The 23327-nt window shown below is 42.3% G+C and overlaps 1 protein-coding gene across 1 annotated transcript in view; it reads right to left on the bottom strand.

Annotated features, from left to right (window-relative positions):
- The window catches only part of FAT4 (FAT atypical cadherin 4), a 123470-nt gene that overhangs the window by 16634 nt on the left and 83509 nt on the right, over positions 1–23327 (bottom strand). Inside the window, exons 8-12 of the mRNA XM_030948360.1 lie at positions 19429–19609; positions 15877–16127; positions 9176–13525; positions 4040–4144; positions 2185–2492 (exon numbers count right to left, since the gene is read on the bottom strand). Coding sequence (XP_030804220.1) covers positions 2185–2492; positions 4040–4144; positions 9176–13525; positions 15877–16127; positions 19429–19609 — 5195 coding nt within the window. The remainder of the gene's footprint in view (positions 1–2184; positions 2493–4039; positions 4145–9175; positions 13526–15876; positions 16128–19428; positions 19610–23327) is intronic.

The raw sequence follows: 23327 nt of genomic DNA, 5'->3' as shown, positions 1-23327 counted from the left end.
TGCTTGTTACTTAAGCATTACTCTACAGTTACCTTGCCACATTATGAGCCTTTCTATCCTGTCACTTTGCAATAGCTCAGGACTGACAACTTAATGATTTTACCAGTTTCCGATAAAATCCCACTGTGCTGTAGGAAATGACAGATTTGGAATCCTAAAGGGGACCTATTTTATACAGTTTTGGACACCTGGGAGACATTTTTCCTGCAGCAGAAATATCTAAGACAAAGGCGATTCTCTTCACATGCCGTTTGTAAACAGCTGACATTACTGAATAGGTTTAAACATCAAAAACAAACAAACAAAAAAATCATACAAAGGTATAGGTTGTCTTAAATATTTGCTTTTAGCCTGAAGCCTTCATGGCTGAAATTTCTATAAATAGCCCTTTTTATGTTTTCTCTTCTTCTATAGTCTTCTGGCACACTGACAAGTAAAACATTTTCTTTCTCTGTTTTTTCTTTCTTCAGTGTACTTCATTTATTTGTCGCAACTTTTACTCTGTGTCCTTATACTTTGCCATTTACATCTTATTTATGGAAGTAACATTCTACTTTAGTTACTAAAATGGGAACCTGGTGCATGTCAAGATTAAAGTGCACCTTCAGGCTTTACCATTAGGAAGCTGTGATGTAAATTATTAAATTTGCAAGATGCAAATTGAATATCTGGTATCAAAGCACATTAAACCAAAGTCATTGCTCAACAGCACAATTATCCTTCATCTTATTTGGATATATAAGTCATAAAAACACACACAGATTGGATTTGCAAATCCAGCTGAAGACTGGATTTCACAGAACCATAGAACCCTTAATGTTGGAAAAGATCTTCAAGAGTCTAACCACTAAGCCAGCACTGTCAAGGCCACCATTAAGCCATGTCCCCAGGTACCACATCTACACATCTTTTTAATACCTCCAGGAATGGTGACTCCACCACTTCCCTGGGCAGCCCTTTCCAGGCACTGACAACCCTTTTGGGGAAGAGCTCTTTACTAACATTCAATCTAAACCTCCCCTGCTGCAACTTGAGGCCATTTCCTCTTCTCCTGTTGCTTGTAACTTGGGAGAAGAGAGCAAGACCCAGAATAAATGGAGATATCAGGTATTGCACTACAAACAGAAATGGAGTTAAGGGCTCAAGAGCAAGGACTAGAAGGAAGCCACACCGGGTAGAAGAGTTTACTGCTTTTATTCCCTCCATCGCTTCTAGCTTGACATACACAAACCAAAATGGGGAACCCTACTGTATATTACTGCTCTATGATTTAATTCCAAACATGAATTCCACGTATGCTGGCCATGTCTGCCTGAAAAGGGAACTGTTGGGTAATAGTTACTGATTATGGATGGCAAATAGATTTGGTTTCATTTCTAACTCAAACACGGCAGAGTCAAAAAACTTGGCTTGGATTCAGAGAGCATTTGGTTTATGTTCTGCTTTGGAAATATTATTAAAAAATGAGAGAAGAGGACTAGAAAACATTTACTGGAGAAAAAAATGAAGGCAGAAGAGGGGTCAGAGTGCCAGGCATATGGTAATCAGTTGTCCCAGTTTTGGCAGAATTCCTCACCTCAGATGCATTCTGGCGGACAGAGAGAGAGAAGTAACTTCCCTCCTTCCCCTCAAAAAATTCTCTTAATGTAGAATGCAACCTTTTAACTCTTTACATGTATGCTACAGAGGAAAACCAGGCTCCCAGTCTGACGAGATTGGAAAAAAATCTCTGAATTAGCTCAAGGAGGTCATGGATGCCTAGAATTTTAAGTCTGTCCACTTGGATTTTCTAAATTTTGAGAAAAATTATTTTGAGGCTTTTTACAATTACTGCGGTTAATTAGCATTCCCTGATAATCATCCCTGCAATCTACAGCAGTTAATTAGCCCCGTGCATAGTCATCTATGTCATTAATTATTCCTGGCTCTCATTTTTCACATTGAGAGTTTGGGGGCACTTTGCACATGTTTTTTTCGTTACACTTTATCATCATCATACTAAACAAACCACCACAGGGCTCTGAGTCAGTTGGAGTGAGGCAGAAACGAAGGAAGTTTTTCCCAAAGTTGGAGTTTCTGCTAGCAAACGCGACGTCGCTAATTTCACGTTCCTCTGAGTTCGCCTGCAAGCCAGAGTGATTTGGCTGAGTTGGCCTTAAAATCCCCATTTTTAGCACTTCTTACCATTCCAGCCCTGCGTGCGATGGCGGTGTGGAACTGCCCATCAGACACCTTCTTGGCTGTGGTGAGCTTGTAGGTGCCACTGCCCAGGTTGTAGGAGAACCTGAGCCTGCCTTCCGCGATCTCCAGCGCCAGGAACTCCGCCCGCTCCCCGGTCTGGTTGTCGTAGTTGTACAGCAGCAAGGCGTCACTCTTGATGGTGGCAAACTTTATGTAGATGTAATTGTTGTTGGGATCCAGGCTGGGGAACTCCATGTAGGACAGCTCTTCAAACCCGTAACTGTTGAGCTCGCAGTGATTCCCAAAAACACCTGAAAAACGAAAAGCGAAGTCTGGAATCTGGGAGATTTTTCCTCACCGTGCCTCCTCCCAGGAGTGAAGTATGGATGTGCTCTCCACATGGCTGTGGAACACCTAATGTACAATTAAAATCACACAACCAACAGAAGAATGCTATTAACGAGGTACATTATATTTAAACTTTAAAATTGAATTACGAAGGACAGATGCGTCTATTGAAAAGCACTTTGTCGAGCTCTGTGGCTTCTTCAGAAAACACCAAACCAAGCCAGCTTGACAACTCTGTCAGGACATGGCTGTTAATTATCATCAGGCATTTATTAATCCAGCTATGGAAATAAATGCGCAAGTTGAATTTATTTTTCGCTCTGTTATCTGAACTCTTTCTCACTGGGTGGTTCATTTTTTATACTTATTAAATAAGCATATGTGTGATTAAAATATTATGTCTCCTCATGTCAGTAAAAACGGATATTCATATTTTGGTGCATTCTACATACTTCTTTTCAGAGGTCTGTCACATAATTTCCCTTGATTTTTCTTTTACTGCATCAACAATGGGAAAAAACCCCTGATTTAATTTATGAATGTTAGTTACATTTACAATGGGAAATTAATTAACCCTGAGGAAATGTACAATAAAGGAAATAAAAGGGAATAGACAAATTATTCCACATGCTAATAGAAATACATAATCAGCATTAGTTACAAATGCATTTTGAGAACTATACTTTTGTGAGAGGATTTTCAGTAACCTTGAAACACTGTAGATGATTTCTGGACATTTCTGGGTTTTTTCATTAATTTGTTACATTTACTTTCATACTTTTCCCTATGAACAATGGCAATTCTGGATTAATCTGCATTCAGAATCAATCTTGCTGCAATCATGTCATGATGCCTGAAAATATCCATGTTGTTCTATGTTTTTATTGGGCCTGTTCCACAAACCAAATCTGGGATAATGAAATTCTAAAAATTATGAAACTATTTTGGCACTACTATATGCTTCTCTGATGTAAAATACTGATGTTATTTGCAGTGGTCTCACTCTTCAGCTCCACTAAAATGGCCTGTTATTCATCAGGAGAGCTTTGTTATCATCACACTTCCTCTTTCAGACTGAACTTTGGATATTCTGGGTGGTGAAGGTACTTCAGCCCTGACTCAGCTGTGTGTAAGTTTCATCTTTAGGAAGCCAATAGTCTTGATTTAAGTATTTCAAGCATCCATTCTTACTTTTGGACAGTTATCTCTATCTATCTATCTGCTCAGAAACATTCTTTCTAATTTTTAGGCACTGAGTTGTTTGGCTGAGCCTTATGTTTTTCCTATGAGAGATAAAGGACCCGCTACTAGGAATGACAAATATGTACTTGTAGTGACCACATCACTTTTTAACTTTCTCTTGAAGAAAAATGAGTTAATTGAACCTCTAAATACATGCATTTTTTCCAGACCTGGAATCATTTTCAAGCCAGAAATTATTTATGCAGGTAAAAATAAACAGAAATATGAGTAGGGAAAGGGGAGATGAAGAGGAGAGAAGGGTACTCACCAAAGGGACAGTGGCAGAAATACCCCTCCAGCCCACTTTGGCAGGACCCACCATTGAAACAGGGGTTGCACTCACAGTAGTTGACAGTGGAGTCACACGTTTTCCCTGTGATGAGGGAACAAAAGCAATTTCCAGGTCAGACTGTTCAGGGAAATAGGAAAGTCAGGCTGGTGTTGTAGGTAATGAGGTTATCAACCAATGCTGAACACGTGGCCAGGAGAGAGGGAGCCAAGGACCAGCTCTGGGGTGGAGAGAGGACTCACAGACAGGATGCTGGGCTGCTCCCAGCCCTGCCATAGGCATAATGTGTGGCCCAGAGAAAACAACTCTACTTTTCAAGCCTCTCATTGTGATTATAGGTGCTGGTGGACTGTTGTTTTAATTGAATTATTTTATTAACTGGTGTCTATAAAAGAGAGATCATGCAATTAAAGGCAATGCTGAAATAAAGAACTGTAAAAATGTACCTTTTTTCTCCCTGTTGAGTGCAAAATACTCAGGAGTGCAAAGGAGATACAGACAGCCCTTGCTGACCCCTGCACAAGCAGGTCATGCTGAACAGAGGCTGCTATTATACATTATATGATTTTTCTTATTTTTCCTCATCAATTACAACCTCCTTCCTGACTTGGAGAGACTACACTCCTCTGGAGCTAAAACAAGCTACCCTGGATACAGTCCTTTTCTAAGCAGACATTGTGTCACATGTGGTAAATATTATTCCCCAGAGAACAAACTGAAATCACATAATTCATTTCAGCGAGGAAGGAAACCAAGAGAAAAAGTGAAGATTTTAACAGAGACCAAATACAGACACGCGTATTCCATGTATGAAACTGAAATTTTCTTGGCATGGAAACATTAACTACAGAAATATGGGTCTTCATTTCTAAGGTTTTCAGTGCTTGGCTTTGATGAGTTTAGCAACACTTCCACTACATCCCACTCTTGGAACCTGTCTTCCTGTCAGCAGCAGTGCCAGCCTTCACTGCCTGTGCTCAGCAAAAACCTCAGAGTGTTGTTATGCTTGTCCTCCCTGTTTCACTGCAAAAACTCACAAAACCAGCCACAGTCTTCCAGACTTCTCCTGAACTTCATCTCAGCCAGGCTGTATGCACAAAGCAAGGGCTGAGATTGTCTTAATGCTTCTTTCTGCATCGATAATTAATTGCTTTACTTCTTACACCATATGCGTACGTTTAAGTTAAAAGTACAACATGAGCTTGCACAGAGGGTGTCCATTCTTGTATGTCACATATATCTTGTAATTTTACATCTCCCAGGACAGGAATGCACCAATCCTTAGAGGTCGCTGGTGCAACTTAAAACTGTAGCAAACCAGGACTTTGCTTTAAAAACTTTGGACTTTAACAACTTGAGTCACCTAAGACTCAAGAAAACCTCTTGTTTTTCACCCCTCTTTTGCCTTTTTTTTTTTGTTCAACCTACAGTTTGCAAGCAGCTCTTGCATGTGAGCAGCAGCTCTCCATGTGTGACTGCAAGCAGGGTGGAAATGGAGCGCTGGAGGATTCCTGCGGTTAATACGTCACTTGTAGATGCACCATAAATCCAGGAAACTTTTCCAGTGCCTGAATTTAATTATGCTTTGGGGGTATTTATTTATGTTTTATTCTCTAATGGGCATGACTGAAGGATGAGCTAAGTTTTTATGTGAGATTTTGCTGTTTTCTTTGTTTTCAATTTATGGTCTGTAGTAGAGGTCTTTGACTCACGGAGGAGAGCACATAGGAGGAGTGAGACAGATATGCTTAAAATAGCCCAGTGATGCTGCTCAGTTTTCACAAAAATCAAGTGCAGCTAAAAAGGCTTACTCAGATTTTTGCAGTTCAATCTAACTAAATACTCTTCTTTTTCCCCGCTAACATTAAAGCTGGCACATTTGCTGACTCAGCAAGAGAATATGGATATTTATTTCAGCTGCACTTACTTTAACCAATGAATAAAAGCATCTTCTTTATGCTTAACTGTTGTTTGAAGAGCTCTTGAAACCAATAGAGGTGTGTTTAGAATAACAGAATTATGGAATTATAGAACAGTTTGGGTTGGAAGGGGCCTTAAAAACCACCTTGCTCCAACCCCCTATCAAGGACAGGGACAGCTTCCACAAGACCAAGTTGCTCAAAGTCCCATCCAAATTGGCCTAGATGAAAACTGAAGTCAGCTGAGTTTACAGATCAATTCTAGGCTGAAATGCTGAAAGATGCAAAGTATTCATTTCTGCATCAGAAAGATCTTTTTCTGAAGACCATGAAAATGAGGAGAATGCTGGATAATTGGTAACAGACAGCATTCAACATTTATCATTCATCACCTCCAGCTGATGTTATCACAGGCAGGGGCTTATGCAAAAATCTAAGTTCCTCAGACTTTTTTTTTTTGTTAATTGAAAAATGTAGCAGGAACAGATACCAGCTGAATGTTCTTCAGTTAAGACTTCAGCTGATTTGGTAGTTTTAGTTTTTGTGGTTCTCTGTGTCCATCTTTTAAAGTGGTTGTTCTAGCATTCTAATCTTGCATTTGAAACAACTTCCCAACTGTACATTCCTTCATCTTAATGAATCCTGGAAAACAGGAAATGAAGGGTTCAAAGGAAGGGCAGACAACTACTGTAAATCACCAAGCATATTCCCCCCAGAAAGCGATTATTTTAAAAACAAAACCTGTTCATCACTAAGAGATGTAATTATAACAGATTGTTCAAACCCTAATGATGTTGCTCTGAGGTAATCAGTCTTTATAATCCTATCCAGTGAAAAAAATGACATTACCTTTTGCAGTATGATGAAGTGAAATGCAGCTGACAAAACACAATAAATCAAGGAAAAGTAAGACTCTCAGTTTTCAGATACACCATTATAAAGGTCTACAGCTCATGTACTCTAATTTACAGTGAACAGAGAGTCTGTCCCAGAAAACTATAATTTCTACTTGCATGCACTACCATGTAAATGTTATTTTTTTTACCAAGCATGTAAATTCAATTATGAGGCTGCATTTTCATTCCAGCATATAGAAGCAAAACTATGTATATGGGGAACTGAATTAGAAATCCACTATTTTGGATGCCTCTGTTTTGTTGTTGTCGAGGCACTCATGGTTTATATTCATGAAGAAACAGTTTGAGGCTTTATTTTTACATCTACTGTGGCTATCTTTAATCACATATGAATGCAAATTAAGAGCCCAAGCAGCTGTGCTCTCTTTCTGTTGGCAGTATAATAATGACATAATAGCCTCTATGTCAAGCATTCTCAAACAATCAGCACACTGACATTTGTTTGCAGAACCTATTGAATATTTAATTTGAAGAATTTCAAATATGCTTTTGCAGACATAAAATGTCTAAATATACTGTGTGATAACTGTGATCTTATCTAATAAGCTCTGTTGATATTAAACTCCTAAAATATTTTGTCTTTTAATTACACTGGTGCCATTTGTTTTCTGTCTTGATCAATTAATCTCAGGACACTTTAATATCTCTTGATTCTGCAATGGCCAACTGATTAAACAACATCTGACTCCCAAATAGAAATGTCTGCCTCAGTGGCAGTCTATTTTAAGGTTATTTGTGTTGACAAGGAGTTTAAGAAAGCTCCTATCAGATGCCACATTTAATTCATGGCATGAAAGAAACCCAACACTTCAAACTCTAAGAGTCTCTCATCACATTCTCTTAGCAAAAATACTCATCTTTTTTATTTTTTAACTTGTCACACGCAGTGCTTGATTTTTAGCAGACATAAGGGTTGAGCATCAATGTATGAATTTAATACCAGAAGAAATCAGCTGGATGCTTCAGAAATGTTTCAAATTACAGTCTAGAGGCATACACTGTAGTTTGCTGCCAGAGTTAATGAAGTGTTTTGCTTCACTGCAGCAGCAAACACATGCCCATGTACTCTCTGGTGCTAATGACCTCAAGAGTTACAGGGCATAGGTGCTCTAGAATTATTTTGCCATGCTCCTGGCAAAATAATTTGATATGCTAATACAACATGAAATAAAATCCTGGATTAGTAACTTAATTAGAACTGCTTGTCAATTGACAGCAATTGCTCCTGACCTGAGGCTCAGGAGCACATTTGCGAGGTTCATGCAGAAGATCTCATCAGTGCCCTTGATACTGCAGTGAATATGTATCCACTGCTGCAGCTGTGATTTAAATTAAGTAATTAAACCTTTACTTTGAAATTAACTTCTCCTTCATTTTCTGCCACACAGACCCACATCACCCAAAGGAACAGTGGATCCCTGGATCCCTCTGTGGGTTACAGGTGAGTTGTGGTGGTGGCAAGTCCCACACCAGAATGGACACTGCTGTGCTGAGCTGGGCTGCCCTGGGGCTTCTTCAGTGCAGAAATGCTCCTTAGAAAAGGCACTGAGAATCTTACCTAAATCTCCTCTAGTTAGACTTTTTTTTTCTGATTTCTAAGAAAGTGGCTATAAGCACCGGATAAAATTGCTCAGACCTTCCTTAAATATCCTACTCACAGCAGAAGCACAGATTAGTTTGCTTTTCTGGGTTACAATGCTGCTGTGTTTGAATGTGTAATAAATACCAGAGAAAAAATACTCAGAAGGGGTAGGAATGCTGCAGACATTTCTGCGCTTAATGAAAAAAATAAATTACAAAGGAACAAAATACAGAACAGAGAGGTTGACCATTTTGCCTGAATTCTGTTTTTTTCCCATATTCTTCATCTGTTTTCTGTCCTGCAAGTAATTTGGGACAGAGCTGATTTTCTTGCTTGGCACACTTCTAGCAGACTTGAAATGCTCCCACAATATGCATAACAATAACATGTACAGAAAAATCATACTGAAGCATTGGAAATGGTTCTCACACACTCAAAAATTTTGAATAGCCCTTGCAAAAATCTTTCTGTTCTAATGCAAATCAGGTAAGTGAGATTTACCTTGGGAGAGAGCTAAAATAAAATAATATTGCAGGCACCTGGGTATTCTGAGCTTTCACACTATTAGTACCTCATTTTGCATGATCTCTTCATCCATGGGGATGCTTGTATTCAGACAGTTGTGGGCTAAGAAGGCAAGAGTGCCTTGTCCAGATCTTTTCTGGACTGTAAGGTATATAGAGGAGCAAATGCATACCTGTGTACCCGGTTTTACAAACGCAGTTGAAGCTTCCTGGGAAGTTCTGGCAGGCAGCACCGTTTTTGCAGGGGTTGGACAGGCACTCGTTGACGTCCCTCTCGCAGGCCATGCCGGTGAAGCCCTCAGGGCAGCTGCAGGAGAAGCCCCCCACCAGGTTGTGGCAGGTGCCATCGTTGTGGCAGGGCGACGGGAGGCACTCGTCGGTGTCGGTCTCGCACAGGCTCCCCTCGTAGCCCGGCAGGCACCGGCACACAAAGGGCTGCAGCGGCTCGTTAGCCACCACGATGACAGGGACACTCTCGTGGGTCCTCAGGGTGGGACTCACTGCCAGCCTCCTGAGGCAGCTCCCCCCGTTCTGGCAGGGGCTCTGCAGGCACCAGTCGTGGTCCACGGCCTCGACCCGCACGCCGCTCTGGCGGAAGAGGACGTCCCTGATGCTCTCGAAGAAGGTGGCCACGCCGCTGGGGCTCACGTACTGGCTGTTGCCGCGCTTGACGGCCGCCATCAGGAAGGTGTGGTTGCTGTCCTCAGAAAGGCCGTAGAGCTGGATGGCCGTGCCCAGCCCCGTCAGCTGGGAGCTGGCGATGCGCAGGAAGGGCAGGTAGTGGTTGGTGAGGAAGTCGCGCACGCTGTGGGCACTCAGGCGGAGGAGGACGCTGTTGTCGATGGTGGCGTTGCTGAAGCCCGCAAAGAAGACGCGGACGCTGCTGGTGACGGCTCCGTGCAGCCCGTCGTTGCTGAGGATGCCCAGGTCAAACGTGCCATCCGTGGACCTCGCCTGCGAGTGCAGCTCACAGGTGCCCCCGGGAATGCTGAAAAGGCTGGTGACTCCTGAGGTGAGGGAGCACTGGAAGCTGTCTAGCACATCTGGATCTTGTGGCTTTACATTGCCCAAAATTCCACCTGGGAAGAGGTTGCCATAATAATGAACAAAGATTTCTACTGTTCTGGGCTGAGATGGGTTGTCGTTTTGGTCTATTACCTTGATCTGCACAGTTCCTGTGGAAGACATCTGAGGAATGCCAGAGTCTCTGGTAATCACTGAGAGGTAGAAATCGCTGATTTGCTCCCTGTCAATCTCCCTCGTCGTTGTCAGGACTCCAGCAGTGCTGAGGCTGAAGTAGCTGGTGGCAGGGCCCGTGCTGAGCAAGTAATATGTGAAAGGGCCTTGGTTGGGAGGGAGATCAGGATCCGACGACTGCAGCGTCATCACCAGAGTTCCTGCGCGGTTGTTCTCCAGGACTTCTCCTTGGCTGGTGGACAAGGTAGGGCCATTGTCATTGATGTCTTCCAAAGTTACCACCAGAGAGGCACTTCCTGTCGCAGAGGGCGTTCCTGAATCGATGGCCAGCACAGAGAGGTTGTAGACAGGCAGCGTTTCTCGATCCAGCTCTGCGGTGACCGTCACCTGTCCCGTCTGTGGGTTGATGGAAAAGGTGCTGTTCTCGTTGCCAGACCCGATGAAATAGGAAAACCTGCTCCAGCTGGGGACAGAATCTGAATCAAAGGCGCTGACAAACGTGACGTGGGTGCCTGGAGGAACACCCTCGCTGATCCGTATATTGTAGGCTCCCAAGGTAAAAACGGGAGGATCGTTGGCATCCAGGATTGTGATATTAACAGTTACTTCATCTATATCTGCGCCACGAATGCTCCCCAGATTTTTTGCAAGGACTTTCAAAGAGATTCGTTCTTCTTTTTCTCTGTCAAGAGGTCCTGAGACGTAGATCTGGCCGCTTTTCTCGTCTACCTGGAAGCCCTTCTTTCTGCTGTTGCCAAAGATGAGGTACTGGACTTCTCCATCGATGCCCATATCACGATCACTTGCAAAAACTTCGCCTACAACAGTACCTTTGGGGGCTGCCTCTGAAACCTCAAAATAATAAAGCTTGGACACAAAACGGGGCACATATTCATTTGTCCCTTCCAACTGGATGTTGACAGTAGCAAAGCTGCACCTCTCTTCATCTGGAACATTAAAAGCCTTTACTGTTAGATGGTAACTCTGCTTTGTTTCATAGTCTAAAAATCCCTGGGTGGTGATGGTTCCCGTGTTGGGGTCAATGACAAACAGGTCGCTGTCTGAGGACTGGATGGCATACGCAATCACAGCGTTAGACCCAGAGTCAGCATCAGTGGCGTTTAAAGAAATAACAGTTGTCCCACTGGGGGCATTTTCTAGCACGGTGGGAAAGTACTCCTCAGGGCTGAATGCTGGGGAGTTGTCATTGACATCAATGACATTAACAGTGACACTGCAGTAGCCTGTTCGGGACACCCATCCTCCATCCGTGGCAGTAACAACCAGCTCGTGCTTTTGGTGTAATTCAAAATCAAGTGGTTTGGCTAGTGTCAGTGTACCAGTGGTGGTATTAATAGCAAAGACTCCAGCTTCATTTCCAGAGGAAATATTGTAGCTGATTAATCCGTTCATGGCAGCATCTCTGTCTCGTGCTGAAACCGTCCTGACCACCGCTCCAACAGAGTAGCTCTCTGGGATAGTAACGCTCATGCGGCTCTGGGAAAACTCGGGTGTATGGTAATTTTCTTCTGTCACCACTATTTCAACAGCTACCTCGGATGAGAGCGGGGGATTACCCTTGTCCTTGGCTTTCACTTTAAACAGGAAGTTTTTGTTCAAATCAGCCATTAGCGAAGACGACACAGAAATCCAGCCTGTACTCCTGTCCAGTCTGAATTTATTAGTTTTGCTCTCATCAGAGATGAAGTACTCCACTTCAGAATTCAAGCCAAAGTCCTTGTCATCCACCGCAGTAACTTTAATCAAATTTGTGCCAACCCTCACATTCTTAGTGACAGGAGTGAAATATCTAGGGGCGAGGAAGAGCGGTGCATTGTCATTGCTGTCTACCACATTTATGGTGACGGTGGTCTCACTCACCAACGGGGGACTGCCCCGGTCTGATGATGTCACTATGAAGCTGTGCCTGTTGATGTTGACATTGCTGGAACCGCTGGAGTTTTGGTACCTTAAGTACTGCTTGTTGAAAATCTCCCCCGTGGTTGCGTTAATGCGGAAGAACTCGGACTGGGATTTTATGAAGTAGAAGACTTGACCATTGGACCCTTCATCTGGATCAGTGGCTGAAACCTGGGTGACCTTTAGCCCAATCCCAGGAAGCTCGGGACACTCCAGGTAATAGGATGGTTTTGTAAATCGTGGGGCATTGTCATTGACATCTGTGACAAATATGGTGACGTCTGTGCTCACCGTCCACCCCGAGTCATGCGCAGAGACCCTGATCCTGTAGCGGTCAGTGTCCTCCCTGTTCAGGGGTCTGCTGATGGTGATGTCACCAGTGCTGGGATTTATGGCAAATGGGAGACTCGTATCCCTTATGGAGTACCTGCTGACTGCATTCACCCCAATGTCCTCATCTGACGTTGTGACTCGCGTTACTGTAAAACCCAGAGGAGCATTTTCAGGCACAGAAGCACTGAATATCTGTGAAAACCTCGGAGCATTGTCATTTTCATCTAAAATATTAATGATAACTTTGACAGTCGTGCTCTGGAGCGGAGTGCCTTTATCTGAAGCTTTTATGGTTAGTGTGTACTGAGACAGTTTCTCCCTGTCCAAGGGCCGGACGCTTCTGATCTCACCAGTGGCTCGATTGATACTGAAACTGTTTTCGGTATTGCCCTCAATTATTTCATAATTGAGCTGTCCATTCAGTCCACTGTCCCTGTCAACAGCAGCCACCGTCAGTATCTTCCGTGGGGACAGGTTCTCCGCTATTTCTGCAATGAAGGGATCTTGCTCAAACTCCGGCACGTTATCGTTGACATCAATCACCGATACTTCCAATTTCTTGTAGGAGGAAAAGGGCGGAAAGCCCGTGTCTCTGGCCTCAATCCACACCACGTACTTCTGCACGGCCTCGAAATCTAAAGCCCGCCCGACAGAAAGCTGTCCCGTCACCTGATCCACCAGGAAGGTGCTGCCCAGGTTACCACTGGCAATGTAGTAGGACAAGGAGCCTCCTCTGGCTGAAGACCCAGAGATGGTGGTGACAAGTGTCCCAACTGCTTGGTTTTCAGGGAACGTGAAGGTCTCCTGCTCTGCCTGAACATGAGGAAATTGGGCTTTGTCCACAAACCTCACGGTGACAGTGGTAGAGTCTGTCTTGGGGTACCGGCCGCCATCCCTCACGTGAACAGAAATGGTGACTTCGGACTCTCCCGCCAGTGGCTTTGCAGCCAGGATTGCCCCCCTTGCTGGATCAATGTGGAATTTCTCAGAGTTCTTCCCCACGAGAGAATAATGGAGCTCAGCGTTGGAGCCGGCATCTGCGTCAGTGACAGTCACCGCAAACACGAATGAGCCTGAAATGCAGAACAAAGCTAGGTCAGTCCTTTAATAAATGCACTGACTGTGAGAAACATCATGCCAGCCTTTCAGTCTGAAGCACATCCTGGAGCAGCATGCTCTTCCTCACACTGCCCTGAAAATAAACTGCTTTTTTCACAAAAAAAGTGAGCTCAGCAAGGGGCAGAGTCTGTGAGTCCACAAGACATGCACACAGCCAAAAAATGTTGAGTTGAAAAATAGGACACTGCATTTAGAGAGACGGATACACAGATCTCAGTAACTGGGAAACAGACCTGCAGACTTTTGGAGGCCTAGCATCCTGCTTCTAGAACATTCACACAATAAAAACCAAAAACCATAAATTCAGTAAGACTGAATGCTATTTTGATTTTTAAAATTACTCTTAGCCTGTTTATCCATGAAAAAATCTTCACCCTGGAATTCAAGGACTATTAAGGTTACATAAGCGAACAGGCAGCATCCACGGATATTTACCCTACACCACTGTCCCTTGCAATCCCTTCTCTTCCTGCTCCCCCCCAGATGCTCCTTCTTTCTCCCCACTAGCCCCTTACTTCTAATTTTCTAAGAGTATTCCAAGGACAGGAACTAAGAGGACTGCATTTTTAAAAGCACATTGGTAAAACAGGAATACAAAACTATTGCACACTAGTACAATAACATGATTACACTCAGACTTTTCAGGTCTTTTGAATTTATGGTTCACAATAAGCTTGACTGTATGTGCACCATTTGCATTATCCTCTACATTTGCACCCTTGCAAGGAGAACCCAGGGTGTTCTTCCTCACCAGATATTACAGATCTAAAGCATGATATGTCTTTCAAATTTGACACTGTCCAACCAATTTGCAGAACACCGTTGATGTTTTACTGTTACTAAAATTTAGAAAACACCCAGTTTTGCATAAAAATCATGCTGTTTTCAACCTCTTAAGGGAAAATCATTTAGAGGCAGGAATGACTTTGACAGCATCCCTTAAAACTATACTTCATGTCACTATTTGTCATGTGCAGTGATTTGTACTCCAGGGGCAGGAATATTTAGACAAGAACAGTATTCAAACCCTTGTGACAAATGGGACAGGAAGAAATGAAGATTTTTTTGTGCTTCAGGTATTCAAAAAATATTAATATTATTACTTGTTCCTCTTTTTAAACTCCATTAAAAAATACCAAAAAGAAAAGGAAGTTGTAAGTAAGAAAAGTGGATTCATCCCTAGGGTTTTGCTAAGTTTAAAACAGAGTAAACATAGCTTAGGTTTCTAGTTATAAGAGATTTCATACAAAAAGCACCCAAAAAGATACCACCAGAAAACATCAGGTCAACTTATGTGTACCCCTTGTGAAAAGAATATGAAGAAACATCCCAAAAACAACCAGGCAAGGGCACTAGTCTGATTACACGATGTTTCACCAACGCACTAATAAAACAATTTCATAATGTTGTTCTGGAAACAGAGAAGAATTGTAAACAAATTCATTCTTCCATAAAAAGGAGAAGCATTTGCAATTGTTTAAAATTAAGAGACAAAATCCAAGACATGGAAATAATCATTTTTTCTGTTAAAAGAAAATTTGTTTTGTAAACCATTTGTCATGGAATCCTCTCCATAGGCATCACATATCCATGTATGTGTGTGTATGTGAAAACATGAAACATGAACTGAACCAGAAATTAACTCCTGTGTTGAGTGAAGCAACTTTAACTTGGGTGTAGGCTCAAAGGAATATTGCTGCTTGATTACTTTTATTTTTTTGACTTCACCACTTGGCTCAAGGAAAGGCAATATAATTAACATCTGACATAGACACAGCATTTTTGGAAGAGGCTGTCAAAATCCTGTTTAGGAATTGATCAGAGGAGACTTTCAGAAATAAAAACAGGCCATTGTCTTCCTAACCCTAGCAAAATACCAACTTTTTTGAGTGGGTGATCATTTACAGTACATGTACTTTATGTAACTACAGGAACATAATTGAATTTGGATGGGAGGAACTCAACAGAAAAAACCTGCTAAACTGGGGATGGTAACTTGAGGTTTGTTATTCCTCATTCCCATGCAGCACAAAGACAGTCCCAGGAAAACAACTGCAGAGAAACATCTCAGAAACATTTCTGTGGCACAGCTGAGGATTTCATTAAGATGTTGCCTAGAGAAGCTGTGATTGTGTTCAGAATCCCTGGAAGCATTTAAGGCCAGGCTGAGCTGGGACTTTGAGCAACCTGATTTAGTGGAAGATGTCCCTGCCCATGGCCTGTAGGTTGCTACTAGATGATGTTTAATGTCCCTTCCAACCCAAACCACTCCATGATTCCCTGTCTATGGAAGTGCCAGGGTTACCTGAAGAGGTGGGCGATGGCACGTGGGTGACATAGGGGTGGTGCTGGAACTTGGGCGGGTTGTCGTTCACATCAGCCACGGCCACCAGCACGCTGGTGGAGCTGGACAGAGCCCTGGGGAAGCCCCCATCGCTGGCCACCACCACCAGGGTGTAGTTCTCCCTCGCCTCCCGGTCCAGGAGAGCGCTGGTGATGATCTGGCCCGTAGAAGGGTTGATGGTGAATTGGGAATTGCCGCCCCTAAGCCTGTAGCTGTTGGGAGAGGAAAACCAAGGGAGAAAAATTGGATTAGTATTTCAAAAGGCAGCCTGCTGCATTAAGATAATAACCATTTTCTATGCTCTTCAGACCACCGTGCTGGTGGGTATCAACAAAGACTGTACATTTTCATCTGACTCTCCATCTGCCTTCACTGTTTGACTTTTTCAAATTTCAAGGCCTGTCATAATCACATTTCTGGGGATTTCCAAGCATAGCTGTTTAACACAGATTTCCAGTACATGAGCTGACTGAGCCTTTGAATATTTGAAAGATACCACTGGACATACTCTCAAAACTGCCTACTGGAGGCATCCTCTAGTGCTGATTTCCCTGGGCTAATGCATTAACTGTGACTCCAAAAGGCTGATGTACCTCTTAACTGAACCTGCAGAATATAGCTAGAAAATACAAAAGTACCTTTTGAAATAAAATGATGACAGCTTTACAAAATAAAATGAACATTTAATATCCATATTGTTTCCTGATACTTAGTTTTGCTGTTCAAGATTTCAATGTGAATTTATAGCAATTCATAGCAAATTAGTAACCACAGAGCTTTGTTAACAGAGACAAATTGAGTTTAACCCTCAGACTGCTGGGTATGTTTGTGTGTGCACACATCCCCAAGTGATCTGATAAGAAGTGATTGTGTGCTCACTGCAGGCATGTTGTAGGGGCTACCTCTGACTTCCTGCCACAGTTTGTCCCCTCTCTTGGAATGCTTATCCAGCTTGTGTTCATACAGCAGGAATCTCAAAGATGTATTTTTAAAGGTACTTGATTAATATTATCTTTTTTAATAATTCAGCTAATGGATTTTTGAGAAAACAATGGAAACAAAAACTGGCTCAAATGAACAATTGATATTCAATATCATAATCCAACACAGCTGTGGTTAGCACTGCTCCTCTGCTACAGCACAGCAGCAGCTTTTCTGAGGTATGATTCTATGAAAGACTCAGAATAAAGTGGCTTTAATGAAAGAGATTAATATTCCTATCTTCACCTCTTTAAGACCAGAACAGGTTATGACAGCAGTAATAACACAGCCCAGAAGCTGCACTGAGAGGGTTGAGAGCCAGCCTATGTAATAAGCTGTGGCAACTTCTCCTGCTCAGTCATTAATCTCTGCACAACGCCACGAGCATGCTTTAATTGCTTAATTATGATATAATGTGATGGCCATATGCAATTATTCTCCAGCCACAGCAACGCGCACCTAGAATAGAAAGAATGTGCACAAAGCCTAAAGCACCACTTGGATCTCCCTAAACAGCAGCACCAGGCACATTTCATCTGTGATTTGCAGTGATTTAACCCTGAGTGGGGTACTGCAGAGACAGAAACTTTCTTTTCTGTGTTTCCACATGTTAGCACGGGAAAGATATCATGATTTTTTAAAATTTTTTTTAAAGGAAATAATAAAGACATACTAGATTTGCCATAAGATATTCTGAATTGTTCCTGCATGCAAACCAACTGGACAGTGTACATGTGTCTCAACACAACTGCAAAAAAATCCAAACTCAACCCCAAAAAAACTAAGCAAAACCAAAAACCCCTTGAAACTCTAATGGTGGCAAGTGGCATAAAAGAAATTTGATCCAAACACTTAACATGTGGCCTGTTGACTCTTATGTCTACTGTCTTTAACAGGACTGCTCAAGTGTGCATTGCCATTTACAACCCATCACCCTCCTTTAATGACTTCACAGGTTATCACCAGAAACAGGAGAACAAGAGCTGGCACGTATGGGCAGGTGGCAGCTTTGCAGAAACTTAAACACTTCTTTCAAAACACAGCACATTTTCTGACTTTGCATTAAAATGTTATGCAAGGATTTTAAATATCCCTATTGGAAACCAAAGGTTTAATTTTGAACCGATTCTAACAAGACAGAAAAGGAGTTCTGAGTGCTCAGCACCTCTGACAAGACGACCATACACGTTCTGCTCTTTCTGGCTTTCACCAGTTTTGTAATACCAGCCATACTTTAAGATCTACTTTAAATGCTGAATCTGGACAAATTCTGTCCAAGAAAAACAAAGTCTGTTCCTGAGCCTGAAGAGTGTCAAACAAAACCTGAAAACAATGTTTTAATAGCTACTTATGAAGGGAAAAAATATTTTTATCAAGTAACTCTATGATGCGGTATTGAGTGAATGACAAAGACTAATAGCAGAGATATTAAAGCAATTTAACCACACTAAAGAAATCCAAGAGCACTCTGATAATTTCTGATTATGGGACACAATCATTACAGTCATTCATGCTCTGCATGGAATTCTTTTTTTTATAAAGGAGCTTGCCAGAAATAGTTTCTTAGACTATGAGTGAACAGAATTAAAAGCTTGATTGTTTCAAAATTTAATAAATGGTGATTTTGGATGATTTTCAAATATCTAAAGATGTCTAGATGTCAAGCTTCTATTTCTGGCTTGTAGCTAGTTGGAAAGAAAATATTTCAGTATTTTGTAGACAGTGTTTTGCCACAACATAGTTCTGTTTTATATTACTTCCTTTTAAGAAAAGTGACACAGTGGTACTCTTATGCTCTTTGAAGGAACTGAGGTGAACTAACAAAGGTAAATAAGGAAGCTACTTTTATATCCTTCTTTGTGAGCTTGGAAACAGTGATGTTTGCAGCCACAATAGTAAAACGTGGTAAGATTAAGAACTGATATAAATTTGCTTTGCATTCCATTGGCAATGTATCTGTCCTCAGTGGATAATCTTGAGCTTGTCACTGCCACTCAGCATCTTCATTACTCTTGTCTGTGGAACTGGGAATGGCCAGTGTGCAGCCCAGTTCCCCAGTTAAGTTTCATCAACTGAGCCCTGTGCAGAACTGCCAAATTCCAACTTTTTACTGGTTTTCTGAATGACATAAGCTTTATGATTTACCTTGGGTAATTTTCATGCTAAACTGAAGACATTAATTGACCACAGTTTTACTCAAGGAGCACATTTGCTTTCAGTGAAAATTGCTCACTACATGAAAACGTGTGAATGCAGCAGCAAGGCAGGTAGTGGGTGCAGCTGCAAATTAAACTAGATTGCTTTTCACTCAGTAAAAAAATAACTCCACAACTCTATTTGTCCTCAATATAACTCTAAAAGCCTACAAGCAACAAAAAGACAGATTTGCCCAAGTAATTTAGTTACACACACAAAGCTGTTCTATTTTTTGTCTTACAGCTTTAGGGCGCGCTGGTGATGGACACTGGGGAAAAAGAACTCTTCAGGCAGGATATGAGGCAGTGTTACATGGAGCAACAGTAATCGACCTACCTAATAACAGCATTTGTAGAAGCATCAGCATCCGAGGAGTTGACGAGCAAAATATCTGTCCCCGTGGGAGCATCCTCCGGAACAGTGGCAAAATACATGTTAAAGGCAAACGTGGGGACGTTGTCATTGACATCATCCACTGTGACAGCAATGGTTCCAGTGCCAGTGAGGGCAGGAGATCCTGTGGGAAAGGGGGGCACAAAGTGCTAGAGGTTACAAACACCAGCATGCTAATCGGAGCTCTGCCAGCCCCGATTTGGAGCCGAACGCTTGAGCGTGTCACAGTTCACAGAGCAAGGAAGCCAGCTCAACACAGAGGACAGGGTCAGGTTTGTTTCAAAGTCATCTTGACATAAAGTACAAGTTGTGAAAGACACACAAAAAAAAAAGTTATTATTTTTCTTGCTCCATCTAATTCCAGAAATATTTTGTAATACAAGCTCAGTGGAAAAAGATGGTCTTGGAACTGCTCAGAAAGCCTTCCTGTAACAATTAGGACCAATTTGAAGATGTGGTTGACTTTCCTATTCCTCTGCAAGAAGACCTTCAAAGGTGGCACGCTGACAGACGTGAAGACTCCAGCCCTCAATTTATTCACCCGCAGAACAAATAGAGTGGAAACAGTGGCAAAACCCAGCTTTCCGCGTGGCTTTTCCACTGCCGGTCACATCCTGACCTGGGGAGACCTTCTGGGAGTGGGTGAGAAGGTTGCAGTGAACCTCCAGCCCTGTTGAGACTCATTCTCTCCATAGAAGCAACCATCTATAGCAGCAAATAATGCTCGCTCCAATGGGATACTGGCTTACGGGAAATCAGGCTGAACTTATTTAACCCAGGGCTTTCATCCTCCTTGTTATTCTAAACTTAACTCTGATGAGCAGCAAGGAGCATGAAATAGCGTGTTTATTCATGTGCAGTCTCTCAGTGTTTGTCCTCTTCGGCTTTTCCTTTGTCAAATCCAAAAAAAGACAATGAAGACTTTTACAAGTTCATGTTAGTTTTGTCAGTCCATTCACTACACTTCTTTTCAGCCAAGAATCAGCAAGACATCTCCTGCTAACCAAATTCTTCCCCTGGAGAAAAGGGATCATTCCTTTCTTTGAATACATAGGAAGGAGAAGGTGAGAGCAGAGCATAAGACACTTAAGTTATGGCTGCTTTTACTCAAAAGAGAGATGACAACCATGCCTGTTTTACCCAAGATTGCATTGCTTTGCCCTTCCATCTCAGATTCTCCAATTCAGCATTTGCTGGACTGGGATGAAGCGAGGATAATGAAAAGCTTTGGGCTGGAGATTGGTGGAGTCCTTGCTGCAAGGCAGGCATATTACACGGAGCTGTCACTTGACGGAACGCAGGCCGCCCCGCGTGACCGGCCCAGGACTGGGTCACTGCTCTCCAAGGTTACTGCTGCAGCTCAACCTCGGGGATGGCAAGGAGGCAGGCTCTGCTCTCGGGTCTCATCTGCTCCTGGCAAGGGCTCCAAACACGGAGTTCTTACATAAAAGGAGAAATAGCAACCCGTTTTCCCACACGTTAACCCTTGAAGGATGAAGAAGCGAGGCGGGGAGAAGCTGGGAGCAGCCTCAGCACGGGCAGGAGGATTTTTCACCACAAAATGCTTTGCAGTAACGTGGTTTAATGCCCAAATGGGCTGAATGACAGAGCTTCCAATTGAAAGGTGTTATAAATCTCACAAGGCTGGGCTTGGAGGCTGCTGATCAGAGGGGAAGGATCACAACGCCGAGGAAAGAACACGCAAGCCAAGGAGTATAGATTTCACATCACACAATAGAGGCCTTTCTCTGCTCTGCTCTGAGGTAATTCACTCTGCCAATTAATACGCTTTCAGCCAGGAAGGTTACATTAAGGCAATAAGTCTGACTCATTTTTTAGCCTTTTTTTTTTTAACACACGATTTTGTCATTTAGCCAAACACATATAGATAGAAAAGCCTGCAGAAGTGTTCTTGATTGCTGAAATATTGCCTGTGAAGTGTTTATTATTACTGCATTAAAGGAAAGAGAGTCCTCAGCGGCGTTTGCTGCGTGTGTCATCAAGCTCTGGCCTTCCAAACGCATTTTATTGACATTCATCTCGCAGCTAATGAAATGAAAGGTTGAAAGTTGTAAAGTTTCGCAGCTGATTAAACAATTTATATATAATTCAGAAATTAATCTAGGGTAAGTCACATTCAAAGAGCATCAGTAATGCAATTCAGCCTGGAAAAGAAAGCTAACTCACAGCTAAAACCTGAAACTCGCTGTTTCAAATGTATTTGCTAAGACAAAGCCAAGGCCAGAAAATTCACACCATGGGTTTAGTCACAAAAATGAACAGAGGTGGCAGTGCCTTTAGATCCCAACCTTTGCCTCATGCCCCAGTCCCTCATTCTCCAGTTCCCCTTCCTCCCTGGGAGTGTCTGCAAGGCACCATGCAGCACAGTGTGGGCTCATTTGTGTCAGCCTCAGGGAAGGGATTTACCAGCCAAGGCTGAGCACCACACCAACACAATTAGCTGGGGTAACATAAGGAACCCAGACCTCATCAACGTTGGCTTGTGGCTGCACAGTGCTCACAGAGACATCCCAGAAGTCCCATTTTAATTCAGCTGTTTGTAACATCCCAAGTCATTGCTCCTTGGTTCTAAACCCCAAACCTTTCTCATCTTACTTGGATGGAAAAACTCATGTATTTACATTGGTTTCCTGTCTGTGTAGTTATCCAGATACAGTTTTTTTTGCTCTAAGTAAAATATCACGTCCACAAATTTAATCCTTTATTCTATTACACCAAAAGACAAAGTTGCAATTTCACAGAGAGTCCTCAAAGCTTTTACTCAGTCGAAATTAAATGACTAGCTCACATTTCTGCAGTTACTGAGAAATATAAGAAGAGGAAATTACAAATGAAGTAATTTCATATGGAAAAGAAATAGCTCAGGGCCAAATTCTACCGTCCTTAGTGAACTTCCAGTGAAAGCTGTGCTTGCATAAGGACCACAGGATTTGGCCCTTGGTAATAAGCAGGTTTCATAAAATGTACATGTCATATTTGTGGTGAGAGAAGTAGTTTCCACAGCCAGGCTGAGTTCCCAGATTTCTTAGTTTTGCTTCAATAGCAAAACTTCCCCAAGTCACTTAATTCTTATTATGGTAGAGCATCACCTCTATTTTAATATTTTGCATAAATAACTGCAGTAAATTTAGTGTAAGTTCTGCAATATTAGCCAAACACACAAGATGACCCCAAACCATTCTTAATAAACCAGCCATGTTACAACCTATCTAAAATTGCTGTACACAGCCACACAAGCCTCTGAGTACTTTTAAAAACAGCCCTGAGGGCTAAAGCCACAAAGAAACATATACTTTTCCCTTAGTGAACTTGCATTAAAAATTTCTGTGATTTTTCGTGATAGCCTGAACTATTTTTCAGCAGAAGCAGTCAGTATTTCTTTGTCAGACACTCCTCATTTAGAGCATTTCTCTAGTGGTTTTTTTTTTCCAAATCCCAAAATACTACATCTCACAGTCTTAGAATAACCAAGTTGGAAAAAGAGTTTTCTAGAAGGATGGAGGAGTGAAGGAACCAAATGATGAATAATGAAAGAACATAAAACTGACTAAGTGAACTAAATGGGAGAGATTGAATTGTCTGTTCCCGTTCAGTGAGTATCGCATCTTTAAAATTTATAAGATGGTGCCATTCATATATTATTGTCATTTAATTGTGAATTTCCCATCTCTGTGTGCGGAGGTCTGTTTCTGTGAACTGCACAGTTTATTTCCTAGGTGGCAGCTGTACATATACACTAAGCAGACAGTCCCACAAACGTCCACACACGTCATTGTTGAAATAGAGATTAACCTGGGGTAGTGTCAAAATAGCAACACTGA

The sequence above is a fragment of the Camarhynchus parvulus genome, chromosome 4, assembly GCF_901933205.1.
Source record: "Camarhynchus parvulus chromosome 4, STF_HiC, whole genome shotgun sequence".
NCBI classification, from domain to species: Eukaryota; Metazoa; Chordata; class Aves; order Passeriformes; family Thraupidae; genus Camarhynchus; species Camarhynchus parvulus.
The sequence above is the reverse complement of the archived record's forward strand: the minus strand, read 5'-3'. Positions and strand labels throughout refer to the sequence as shown.